Source organism: Piliocolobus tephrosceles, chromosome 3, assembly GCF_002776525.5.
Source record: "Piliocolobus tephrosceles isolate RC106 chromosome 3, ASM277652v3, whole genome shotgun sequence".
Taxonomy (NCBI): domain Eukaryota; kingdom Metazoa; phylum Chordata; class Mammalia; order Primates; family Cercopithecidae; genus Piliocolobus; species Piliocolobus tephrosceles.
In genome coordinates this window covers 138,496,035-138,508,081 of record NC_045436.1, presented here as the reverse complement: position 1 = coordinate 138,508,081, position 12,047 = coordinate 138,496,035, and the positions used below count along the sequence as shown (strand labels likewise).

Below are 12,047 nucleotides of genomic sequence, written 5' to 3'. Positions count from 1 at the left end.
ATCTGCAAGTGTGTTAGACATGCAGACTCCTGAGCCCCATCCCAGATCTGCTGGATCAGAAACCTAGAGGGGTGAGGTTCATGGCCAGGTGTGGTGGCTCACACCTATAATCCTAGCACTTTGGGAGGCCGAGGCAGGTGGATCACCTGAGGTCAAGAGTTCGAGACTAGCCTGGCCAACATCATGAAACCCCATCTCTACTAAAAATACAAGAAACAAACAAACAAAAAAAACTAGTTGGGCATGGTGGTGCATGCCTATAGTACCAGCTACTTGGGAAGCTGTGGTGGAAGGATCGCTTGAACCAGGGAAGCAGAGATTGCAGTGAGCTGAGATCGAGCCACCCCACCACTACACTCCAGCATGGGTGACAGATCAAGACTCTGTCTCCAAAGAAAAAAAAAAAAAAAGAAACCTAGGGGATGAGGTTCGGGAGATTCTGATGCAAAACAAATATAGGGCATCTTGAAATGATTATAGATGTTTTCTTCTTTTACACCAGTGAACATGTGTATTTTTCAAATTGTTAGCTGGTGATGACCTCAGGAATTTAAAAATGCTAACTGAGCCCAAGATAATTCATTATCCTGTATTTACCTTTGGTAATCTGCCCTACTGCAAGCTTTTCATTAAGCATTCATTAAGGGAAATAGGACTTTTGAGAACTAAATCTGCCTTCAAGTACATTTGTGTATAGTAAGGAACTTTGTATATTTTAGATACATTCTGTTAGTGATGGATTTTAGTTTTCAATATCTTCTAGAAAAAATATTATAATTAGAAATAATGTAATTTTAAATGAGCATATTTTATTATTTAAAATTTTATGTATTAATAGCATTATATAGTTGGAATAAAACATATGTTTTAAAACATAAAACAGTCTCAACAGCTCAATAGCATTATATAGATTGGACGTCTTGAGAAAATTTTAAAACATTCTTCGAACTTTACTTTTTTCTCTGAAAAATGAAATGAAATTCCACATCAAGTGAAAACTAAATTAAATGGCATGTGAGAGTATTTTGTAAACAGTAATTATTATAAAAGTGTTAGTACTTACCAAGCAATGCTTGATATGTATTTCTTCAATTCTGATCTTAGTTGATTTCACACCTAAAATTGAAAGCTTATAGATTTTAGAACTTTAATTACAGGTTTTATAATCTGTGAGTAAATGAAATATTGGATGGGAAAATTAATATCTAGCATCATGCAGACCTGCTTTACAGTAGCACTAGACTATTCCAGAGTATTACATAAAATTAATACATTTTCCTCACAAAACTTTAACTTAATTTTTTAAGATTATAAATCAATACCTCTAAGGACAGCAGATTACTGATGATAGAGTATCTAGATCTAAAACATTCTTTCTTGGGTTATGTGATCATCATTGAACTTCAAGCACCTGGTTGTTCATATGGTTTTAAAAAGTTGTTTTTGTTAATTCTCAAGATAGGGTTCCTATGGTTGGCAGAACATCAGGTCATAAAAGACGAGACCAGTTGGGTAATTAGCAGAAAACTCTGAACATTTATCTCTTTGAAGAATGGGCTAAATCTTAGAATTATGAATGATGTTTCTAGAAATCCCTGAAAATGCTGCCCATTAAGTTCTTTATTAGAACTTTTGTCTACTAGATTACTGGACTTTCTCTTAGCAACAGTTGAGAAGAGAGTATTGCTATCCTCAGCTAGTTGGTTGCCTAGAAGCCTCCTCTGTTAAATGAAGAGCAAAGTTACTAAAGCAGAGTGTGACCAGGTGGTTCAGTATGAGGTGCAGTTTAATAAATTAAACATAGATGAATAATTGGTATAGTTGTTAGTATCAATACTGTGCACACAAATTCTCAGCTAATATTTATGAGTAAATATTGTAGAGAGAACATTTTGTAAAAAGTTACAATGGTAGTTAACCCTTACTCGGGACTTACTCTGGGTCAAACATGTGCTAAGTGCTTTTCATATAGTAACTCACTGAATCCTCATAGCAACCCTTCGAGCAAGTTAAGCTGGCAAATGGGGGTGCCAGAAGTTGACGTCAACTATGCTCTGAGCCAGGCAAAAGGAAATGGGATGTCTTTATGTTCTTTTCTATAAAATTCAGTGATCAACAGACATTTCCATATCATCTAACTTTGACCAAGCACTGAACAGACACATGGAGAGGAATTAGGTATGTTCCCTGACTTTGAAGAATGAAGCCATCTGTAACATACTATGGCAAATGCATATGAGCCATGCTTAGGGTTCTAATGGGAGCAGAGCAGAAAACGCCTTATGGTGTCTCCTGTGTGGACCCCTCCCAATCTCCCTCATTCCATGGTCAAGCCAAAATAGTGTCAAGGATGAATAGAGGCTAGTGTGGTGAGTGGGTGATATGGTTAACTAGTCCTTCAGAAAGAGAGGGCAGCCTTTTGGAGAGGTGCAAAGTGTACACTATGCTTTGCAACCTCCTTAACTCATTGGAAGTACTAACTAAATTACAATGTCATAGACCCCATTCCAGATCCTCTGAATCAGAATCTCCAGGGGAGAGGCTTTGGAGACTGTGACTAACAGGGGCCCCAGGTGATTCTTATCAGGGGGGCTTGGGCAACACTGGACAAGTGGAATACAGTTTGTCCATGAACGTTGTTGGAATGAGTTTTGGAGAGAATGGTGAAGAATGAGATTAGGTAGTATGAAGGTCACTGTCATACCTGTCTTTTTGATTGTTTGGTTTTCTGTTTGTATCCTACTTTATGCTGCTACGTCTCAGTCATTAACAGGTACATTGAACTGAGCATTTACTTGGACAACTTTAAATTGAAAACTTTGGACCTAAGCCCAATGTACAAGATTCCTACCCTTGACTTATCTATGACTTGAGAAACACTCAAACAGGAGAGTGGGGAAGAGGATGAGCATTGTTTGTTTATAGCATGTCCCTTGACTCTTAATCATGTTTCATTTTATTTGTTAGAAGACTGAGTAGCTACTAAGTGGTACAGCTAATATTTGACCCTGGGTTTACAGAGCAGAAGAAATGTGATTTGTCAAAAAGTGGTGAGCAAAGTGCTCGTTCCTTGAGTTTAAAAGGGTGAACTGCAAAATGCAGCGTTGGAGTCAAAGTCCGCAGTAACCTTTGTTACCATATGAAGATGTGTGCTGACCAGTCCCTTGATTTCTTTTAAGGAAAACCAATTATCAATATTTTATGTGCATTTATCTCTATTTTAAAATCTTGCTTTTATAGGTGTGTGTATATGTATATTTTTGTTTATAAAACAAAACCATGTGATTGCCAACACTCTGACACAAAATAAGTCATTGGGTAGAATTTTGCTGTAGAACTAATGGTTTGTGACCACTGTGTTAAGTCATCTCTGAAGTCTAAGCCTTAAGATATAATGATTTGTGATGATGCTTGATGAAGTATGACTTACTGATTTGCTTTCCTATCATATCTTAAAGAAATTTTCCTGAATATTTATGTGGAGCACTATTAATAACAGAGGCTTCTCCAAGTACTAACATACTTTTTTTTTTTTTTTTTTTTTTTGAGACAGAATCTTGCTCTGTCACCCAGGCTGGAGTGCAGTGGCACGATCTCGACTCACTGCAAGCTCCGCCTCCTGGGTTCACACAATTCTCCTGCCTCAGCCTCCTGAATGGCTGGGACTACAGGCGCTCACCACCACGCCTGGCTAATTTTTTTGTATTTTTAGTAGAGATGGGGTTTCACCGTGCTAGCCAGGATAGTCTCGATCTCCTGACCTTGTGATCCACCTGCCTCGGCCTCCCAAAGTGCTGGGATTACAGGCTTGAGCCACCGCGCCTGGCCACTAACATACTTTTAACTTTGTTGGAAATGACAGAGAAAGAGTGAAAGGCTCTTTCCTGATTACGATGGGCACAGTGGTGCCCTCCCCTGAGCCTTCTTGTCAAGTGCTCTCTTTCATTAATTTTCTACCGTAAGATTCTGTTTTCTTCTTTTTTAAATCTGATGTTTTCAAACATTGAAAATGTTATTTCTTTTTATTCATTTTACAAAAGCATCCACTTAAATAAAACAATTTGAGAGATCTTTATAAACAGATTTTATCTTTAGCTCTCTGTAGAACAAATACCTGTTTCTATGGGAAAAGCTTTCTATGTGTCACATTATTGACTAAGGGAGAAAGGGTTGTAAGGGGAAAATTTTGTTTTAAAAACTTTTGAATGACAAATAAAAATTGTATGTATTTATGGTGAATAACGTGATGTTTTGATATGTGGATGTATTGTGGAATGGCTAACTCAAGGTAATTAACATGTGTATTACCTCATATACGTTTTATTGTGGTGAGAACACTTCAAGTCTACTCTCTTAACAATTTTCAAGTATACAATATATTGTTACTGTATTAACCGTAGTCACCACAATATACAATAGATCTCTTGAACTTATTACTCCTTTGTAGTTGGAGTTTTGCATTCCCTAATAGTCTGTTTTCTGCATTTAGGGATGTGGATCTATTTAGGAACATGGATCTATCCACTTCCATGTACAATTTCAGCCCCGTGTGAAGCCACACACAATCAGTATCTTTTTACTAACATGCACAGTGACATTAGTGGATCTTGAAACTAATTCAATGCATCCTAACTGGTATTAATATGAGAGAGAGAAGAAAGAAGATCCCTGTATGCATTGCAGGTGGTAAGGGTAAGAAATATTTCATAGAACTTTTGTTTCAGATGTGTGTGTGTGAGTGTGTGTGTAAATTCTACTTTGCATCATAGAATGTATTTCTCACTGGGATGGCAGTTAACACATTTCAGAAGCCTCTGAGCTACGATGACTAAATAGATCCTTGGTCATTCCTGCACAGCATGAAAGAGTTAAATTTTAATCTAGAAATTTGAAAGGATTTTCATCATATGTTAATTACCTCCAAGCCTAGGCTTTTCTCCTTAGTCCCTTCAAAGTACTTCTCTGTCTAGCTTAAATCTGTCCTCTGACCCAAGGGTCACTTTTCAGGAGAATGGCAGTGCTGAAGAGAGAGTTCTTACAAAATGATGAGCTGCCCAGCCTTGGAGAGTAGGAGAGAGACTCTTGCAGGCTCTAGGAGGGGACCATGGAGGGCAGTGAGCCAGCCCTAATTCTATCTTCACCAAAATTCCTTGAAAATGAAAAGAAGGAATAAAGGGGAAAGGCAATATGAGAGTAAATAGAGAATCTCATGTACATTTAAAGATATTAAAAAGGCACATAGAGAAAGAGACCTAGAAATACTTTTGCAACGAAATGTCTTTCAGTCATTATGCGCTTGTTTCTTAGGAACTGAGTGACTTGGGGAAAGATGTGGTTCTTGTCTGGGTTGTGGAATAAAAAGCTGATTGTTTCTGTGAACCAGTAAGTATGTTTGCTACCGTGAGGTTATTAGTCAGACACACCACAAATTAGCAGAAGTTAACACCTCCTGTATTTATTTCATATTTGTTTAGTTATTCCTGTTTGGACTCTCAAGAAATTGTATTTCAAAATTTAAAAAGGGAAGTGAGATATAGATTGTTGTATGAGATTGTGGACACTAGAGGGATAAACGTTCTTATGTCTTAGTAAGAATTTAATGGCAAGTGAATGCTTCCTTTTAAGGTTTCCAGAAATAAATCAAATTGTGCTGATTTCAACCCTTTAAAAAATATCGCATTTGTCATAATGGTAACCTAATGTGCATTATGTGAAACTAATGAAAAGCACTTCGTATTTATGTTCAGTATTTTCTGTTAACTATTGATTCACTTATAAAGCACTATCTTATGTTCTTATTCTGGAGGAGAGTTCTAGATATGTTATGAACTACATTAATAACTCAAGCTGTCATTATGAGCAATAGGTTAAAAGAACTAAGCCACTTTTGTATGCTTTGTGAAGTAAAAACCAGCTTTTCAAATATACTTCAGAGGCGGGCTTTTAAAAAATTATACCGAAGAGATAGTGTTATTTTGGCCAGTCAATCTTCATTGATTTAGTTCTCTATAAATAAATATTTTAGAGGCCAAACTCGAAAGGACTAAGAGCTGATAGGGAAAGAACTTTTTTTTCTTGTTGCTATCATTAGTATAAAACTGATGAGACTGACATGAATATTTTCTCTCATGATAAGACAGGCTATCTATTGTGGGTCCAATATCTTGGCACAGCTACATATACTCAGAGGCTGTTGTTCTTCCCATCAGAAGTGATTGTCTGCCTAGAATCCCAGCTATTTGGGAGGCTGAGGCACGAGAATTGCTTGAACCCCTTTCTTTCCTTTTTTTGTTTTGATTAACAAACTCACATTCCAGGTAGGGCTGCATTTCTTGGAAAATAAGGAAACCTTAGAAATAAGGAAAATAAGGGAATATGTATCAGTTCGATTTTGTTTTGTTGCAAAGCACCCCAAAACTTAATGACATAACATTTATTGACTCATAATTTGGTGGGTGGGCAAGTCGGACTGAGCTCAGCTCAGCTTATCTCTATTCTAATTTGTGTCATCTGGGCACACTCACTTGTTAGTGGTCAGTTGGCAGTCAGTGGTGTCATTTATGTATTTATAGAGGTTATGGTGGTAAATGGGGCAACTGAGGCATGTGGTGTGGGCCACAGTGGTTCCTAGAACAGTGACAGAGAATAAGCTCCAATGAACAAGCACTTTTCAAGCCTCTACTTGCTGTCTTCTTTGCTAGTGTTACATTAGCTAGTGTTACATTAGCACATGGCCAAGCCCAGATTCCACAGGTAGAGAAAGACTCTACCTCTTGATTGGCAGAAAGTTATGCATGCAAAGACAGGAAGAATTTGTGGGCATTTTTGTAGTCTCCATAGAATGGGTTTTATTGATGTCCTGTGATCTATCAGACTTTATGCTAGGTGACTTATGTGTTACTCGTTTAGTCCTCAAAACAATTTCCTGAGATGCCTGGCATTATGCCATTGCAAAGATGATAAAATTGATGATCAGAGAAGTTAAGAGACTTGCACAGATTAAGCCCAAATTGTTTGCTTCAAGTTACTGAATGACCTTTTAGGTGCTGTCTCTCAGATGCTTAGCCCATGAGGCAAAAAATGTATGCTCTATTTGGTTAAAATGGAGTTCTAAAGACTGCTTTTACTTTCTACCTTACCTGTTGAACCATTGGGTCATATATTTATTTGGTATAGAAAAAATATTAAAATTTCACTGTCTTTGAGACTTTTCAGAAGCTCATGGAAGTGTGTTTTTTATTTGCTTGCCAGGTCAGCTACACAGCCTGGATCTCACCACAGTTTGGACATGGCTGAGGCTCTCCAATGGGCCAGATATCACTGGCGACGGCTGATTGGAGGTGCAACCAGGGATGATGATTCGAGGCCATATAACTATTCCTCATTGCTTGGCTGTGGGCGCAAGTCCTCGCAGACCCCTAAATTGGCAGGAAGGCACCGGATTGTTGTTCCCCACCTCCAACCCTTCAAGGATGAGTATGAGAAGTTCTCTGGAGCCTATGTGAACAATCGAATACGAACAACAAAGTACACGCTTCTGAATTTTGTGCCAAGAAATTTATTTGAACAATTTCACAGGTATTGTTTTATTTTTGAAGAAAACCTTAGAATATCATTCTAGTTGATACATAACATTTTTTTCATTTCCATAACTCTGTATGTTACTTAAACCTAAGACATGTGACATCATCCTTGACAATTTTGGTACAAGTCTGTTGTGGAATGATGACTCCTTCCATTCATGTCACACTTTCCAATTGGTACGGTGTTTTCTCTTTACCAGAAAAAATATTGTAATTCACATATTATAGATTAGGAAATGAATTGACTGTGGTTTAGCCAATGTCATGCCAGTGTCAAGTAACAGACCAGGAGTTGCCTTCAGGGATCTTCTTACACTTGCCTTACTGTTCTTTCCATGAAACCATGCTACATTTTAATTTCAGATTTTTCTTACTGATAATAGGAGGAAATAGAGCTCTGAAGCCAGTGCAGATGTCAGATGTTATTAGGTGAAACAGTAACCTAATTCAGCTTAATATCACATTCGTGGACACTCTCCTGTGAGTTTAGGCACTGAAGGAAATGGAAGTGCGAGTGTCACTCCTCTCCTTGTGGAGTTTGTCGTTGTGCTAGGGAAACACAATATGTATATAAAAAGCAAAAAGACTTAGTGAATGCAATGAATGTTATAAAGGGCTGTCAAGTAGAATGAAAGCCTCAAAAAGAGAAATAATAATACTAACTGGAGCAATAGAAGAGGAAGTGACATTTGATTTAATAATGGAGGGTGGGTGAGATATTCAAGGCAGAGATGTGGGCAAAGCATATTTCAGATGGAGGAAGTAGTATGAATAATGGCATAAAGGCAGTAGCATAAAAGGCTTGCTTGAAGCCTGGGAAGTAGTGTTCTCTGACTTACATGTAGCATCTATGCTGGGGAGCAACAGGAAGTAAAGTCAGAAAGATAGATGTGACCCAGCAAAGAGGTCTTGCTATCAGGATAAACAGTTGAGAGTCAAGGCTGCAGGCACAATTAACATGCTTACGTCAGATTTCACTACAGAAGCAGTGTGGTGGGTAGATGAAAGGACTTAGAGATGATGGACGATGGCGGAGAAAACATTTAGGAAGACATTGTATATATCCCAGTGAATTATAATGGAGACCTGACCTTGGAACAATGTGGGAATGAAAAGAAGGGGGACCTCTTACAGATACTATGGATTTAATATAAGACATTCAGTGAAAGGAATAAAAAGATGATGTGAACATGTTGAGCTGTGATCACCAGAAGGATTAACAGAAAAATGAAAAACAATTGTAAAAAGAACCTTGGCTGGAAGGGTATTTTGTTTTTGTAAATGTATTCAAGACGCCAGTGCAAGTAAAGAGATTCTCCATATTCTTTAGTCATTCTGCATACATTCATTCTCATTATTCATTCTGTATATGTGCCATATGCATCTATTAAAGAGTGGTTATGTTTAAAAGACAGATGTGAATTTGTTGAATTAATGGCTGTATAGCCCTATGTGTGTTTCATTTTTTTTTTTTCAATTGTATATTGGTTATTTTTCTTTTTTTTTCTTTTTTTTATTTTTTATTATACTTTAAGTTCTAGGGTACATGTGCATAATGTGCAGGTTTGTTACATATATATACTTGTGCCATGTTGGTGTGCCGCACCCATCAACTCGTCAGCACCCATCAATTCATCATTTATATCATGTATAACTCCCCAATGCAATCCCTCCCCCCTCCCCCCTCCCCATGATAGGCCCCAGTGTGTGATGTTCCCCTTCCCGAGTCCAAGTGATCTCATTGTTCAGTTCCCACCTATGAGTGAGAACATGCAGTGTTTGGTTTTCTCTTCTTGTGATAGTTTGCTAAGAATGATGGTTTCCAGCTGCATCCATGTCCCTACAAAGGACGCAAACTCATCCTTTTTTATGGCTGCATAGTATTCCATGGTGTATATGTGCCACATTTTCTTAATCCAGTCTGTCACAGATGGACATTTGGGTTGATTCCAAGTCTTTGCTATTGTGTGTTTCATTCTTTTATGGAGTTTGGAATCTAGTGTACCCAATGGAATAAAAACCTGAAACAGAGTTCAAGGTTAGAGCTATAGGTTTAGATATGGTCCATCTGGAAAGAGTTGAAGCCACAGAGTAGCAGAAAGGGTTAAGAAAGAAATTTTCAGAGTAAAATGATTTGGAAGTGACAAAAAAGAAGTATATATAGGTTATTCTTTTGAGAAGTTTCATGGTCAATGGAAAAATATGTGATAAAAATTTAGCGGCAGGATTGAGATTTTGCTTTTCCTTTAAGGAAAAGGGTGTCTTGAGCTTACCATATGGCCCAGATACCCATGGAGAAGTATTTGAATCTATAAAATAGAGGAATGGAAGAAGTTCCTGAAGAAAGTGGTTCTGAATAGCATAAAGGGAGAAATAGAAGAGTTAGTCACAAGGAGAAAAGAAATAGGCTTTTCTACTCAATTTTGAGGCTTGTTTAAATCTAATGTTTGGATGTACAAAAGGCTAGAGGGTTGATCTTTGTTTTGTTAATTAATTTTTTCACCACATTAACTCTGAATGTCTTCTAATTTTTTCTGAACTTTTAAAAAGAAAATAGTACTTTCTATTGTGCTTTTTTCTATATGTTTTTCTGTTTGCTCAAAACCATCCCACTCAAATATTTACTATTTTATATTTAATAAATAATATCTCACATTATTTATTTATGTATTTATTACTCCACCCAGGCTGGAGTGCAGTGGTGTGATCTCGGCTCACTGCAACCTCCGACTTCTGGGTTCAAGTTATCCTCGTGCCTCAACCTCCTGAGTAGCTGGGACCACAGGCATGCACCACTACACCTAGCTAATTTTTGTATTTTTTGTAGAAATGGGGTTTTACCATGTTGCCCAGGCTAGTCTCGAGTTCCTGACCTCAAGTGATCTGCCCGCCTCGGCCTCCCAACATACTAAGATTACAGCCATAAGCCACCGCACCTAGCCCTGATATCTCACATTTATTAAAGTATGACACAAGCCAGATGTCTAGCAGGGTAATAAATCATTAAGATTCGTTGTCATGGGGAGGGGGGAGTGGGGAGGGATTGCATTGGGGAGTTATACCTGATATAAATGATGAATTGATGGGTGCTGACGAGTTGATGGGTGCAGCACACCAGCATGGCACAGATATACATATGTAACAAACCTGCATGTTATGCACATGTACCCTAGAACTTAAAGTATAATAATAAAAAAAAAAGATTCGTTGTATTTTGCTAGTTCTATATTCTGTAACATACAAAATCTACTAATAGAAACTTATTGAAAAACAGTATAGTACTTTGCCTCTTACTGAAATCCTTGAAGTAACTTCTTAACACCTCCTTTTGTGTGTTTGGGTTGCAGAGCTGCCAATTTATATTTCCTATTCCTAGTTGTCCTGAACTGGGTACCTTTGGTAGAAGCCTTCCAAAAGGAAATCACCATGTTGCCTCTGGTGGTGGTCCTTACAATTATCGCAATTAAAGATGGCCTGGAAGATTATCGGAAATACAAAATTGATAAACAGATCAATAATTTAATAACTAAAGTTTATAGTAGGTAAGTGTAATGGGAGCTTTGCTAAGGACTATGTATGTATCATTGAGAAATATGCAGAATGTTACTTTTTTCTTCTTAGGTGTGACCAGGACCCTTTTGTGTTGTTGTTGTTGTTGCTATTATTTTCAACTAATATTTCTAAAGTCCTATGGTGAATTTAATTCAAGTGTCAGAGGAAAACAAAAATGTATAAGCCATTGTCAACCCAGGAGCCGACAAAGCGAAAGCTTCTGTAACTCATGTATAAGTGGAATTAAAAGAATTAAACTTCAGGGCAGGGCATGGTGGCTCATGCCTGTAATCCCAGTACTTTGGGAGGTCAAGGCGGGTGGATCGCCTGAGGTCAGGAGTTCGAGACCAGCCTGACCAACATGGTGAAACCCTGTCTCTACTAAATATACAAAAATTAGCTGGATGTGGTGGCAGGTGCCTGTAATCCCAGCTACTCAGGAGGCTGAGGCAGGAGAATCACTTGAACCTGGGAGGTGGAGGTTGCAGTGAGCAGAGATCGCGCCACTGCACTCCAGCCACAGCACTCCATCCTGGGTGGCAGAGTGAAACTCTGTCTCAAAAAAAAAAAAAAAAAAAAGAGGAGAATATTCTTTTTTGGTGTGCATGAAACTTTGGTGTGCATGAAACTAGAGCATCCCATCACAGCAACAACAGAAAGCATTCATAGGAGGTCTTTTTAGGGGCATATTTGCTGTATTGGAGGCTTGTATTTTCAGTATGTATGAAATAGAGAGTCTATGTAGCCAAGAATAAACTCAGTGAAGGTGAGTTTTAAACTGTAGTATATATTATTTGCAGCTCCTGGGTTTTTATTCTTAGATGTAAGTTAATACTTAGTAAACAGTATAGACAAATATATAACTTATCTTCAACCTTATGTGATCCAAAGAGGAAAATGTTAGAAAAGCCT

The 12,047-nt window shown here is 37.8% G+C and overlaps 1 protein-coding gene across 7 annotated transcripts in view; it reads left to right on the top strand.

Moving 5' to 3' along the window:
- Positions 1–12,047, top strand: part of ATP10D (ATPase phospholipid transporting 10D (putative)) — a 118,959-nt gene that overhangs the window by 18,653 nt on the left and 88,259 nt on the right. For 6 of the 7 annotated variants that reach the window (XM_023224522.2, XM_023224521.2, XM_023224520.2 and 3 more), the window contains exons 2-3: positions 7,252–7,578; positions 10,931–11,125. In XM_023224522.2, coding sequence (XP_023080290.1) covers positions 7,289–7,578; positions 10,931–11,125 — 485 coding nt within the window. In that variant the 5' untranslated portion in view covers positions 7,252–7,288. Of the gene's footprint in view, positions 1–4,489; positions 4,693–7,251; positions 7,579–10,930; positions 11,126–12,047 lie in introns of all 7 variants that reach the window. The other variant, XM_023224519.2, reaches the window with a different exon arrangement.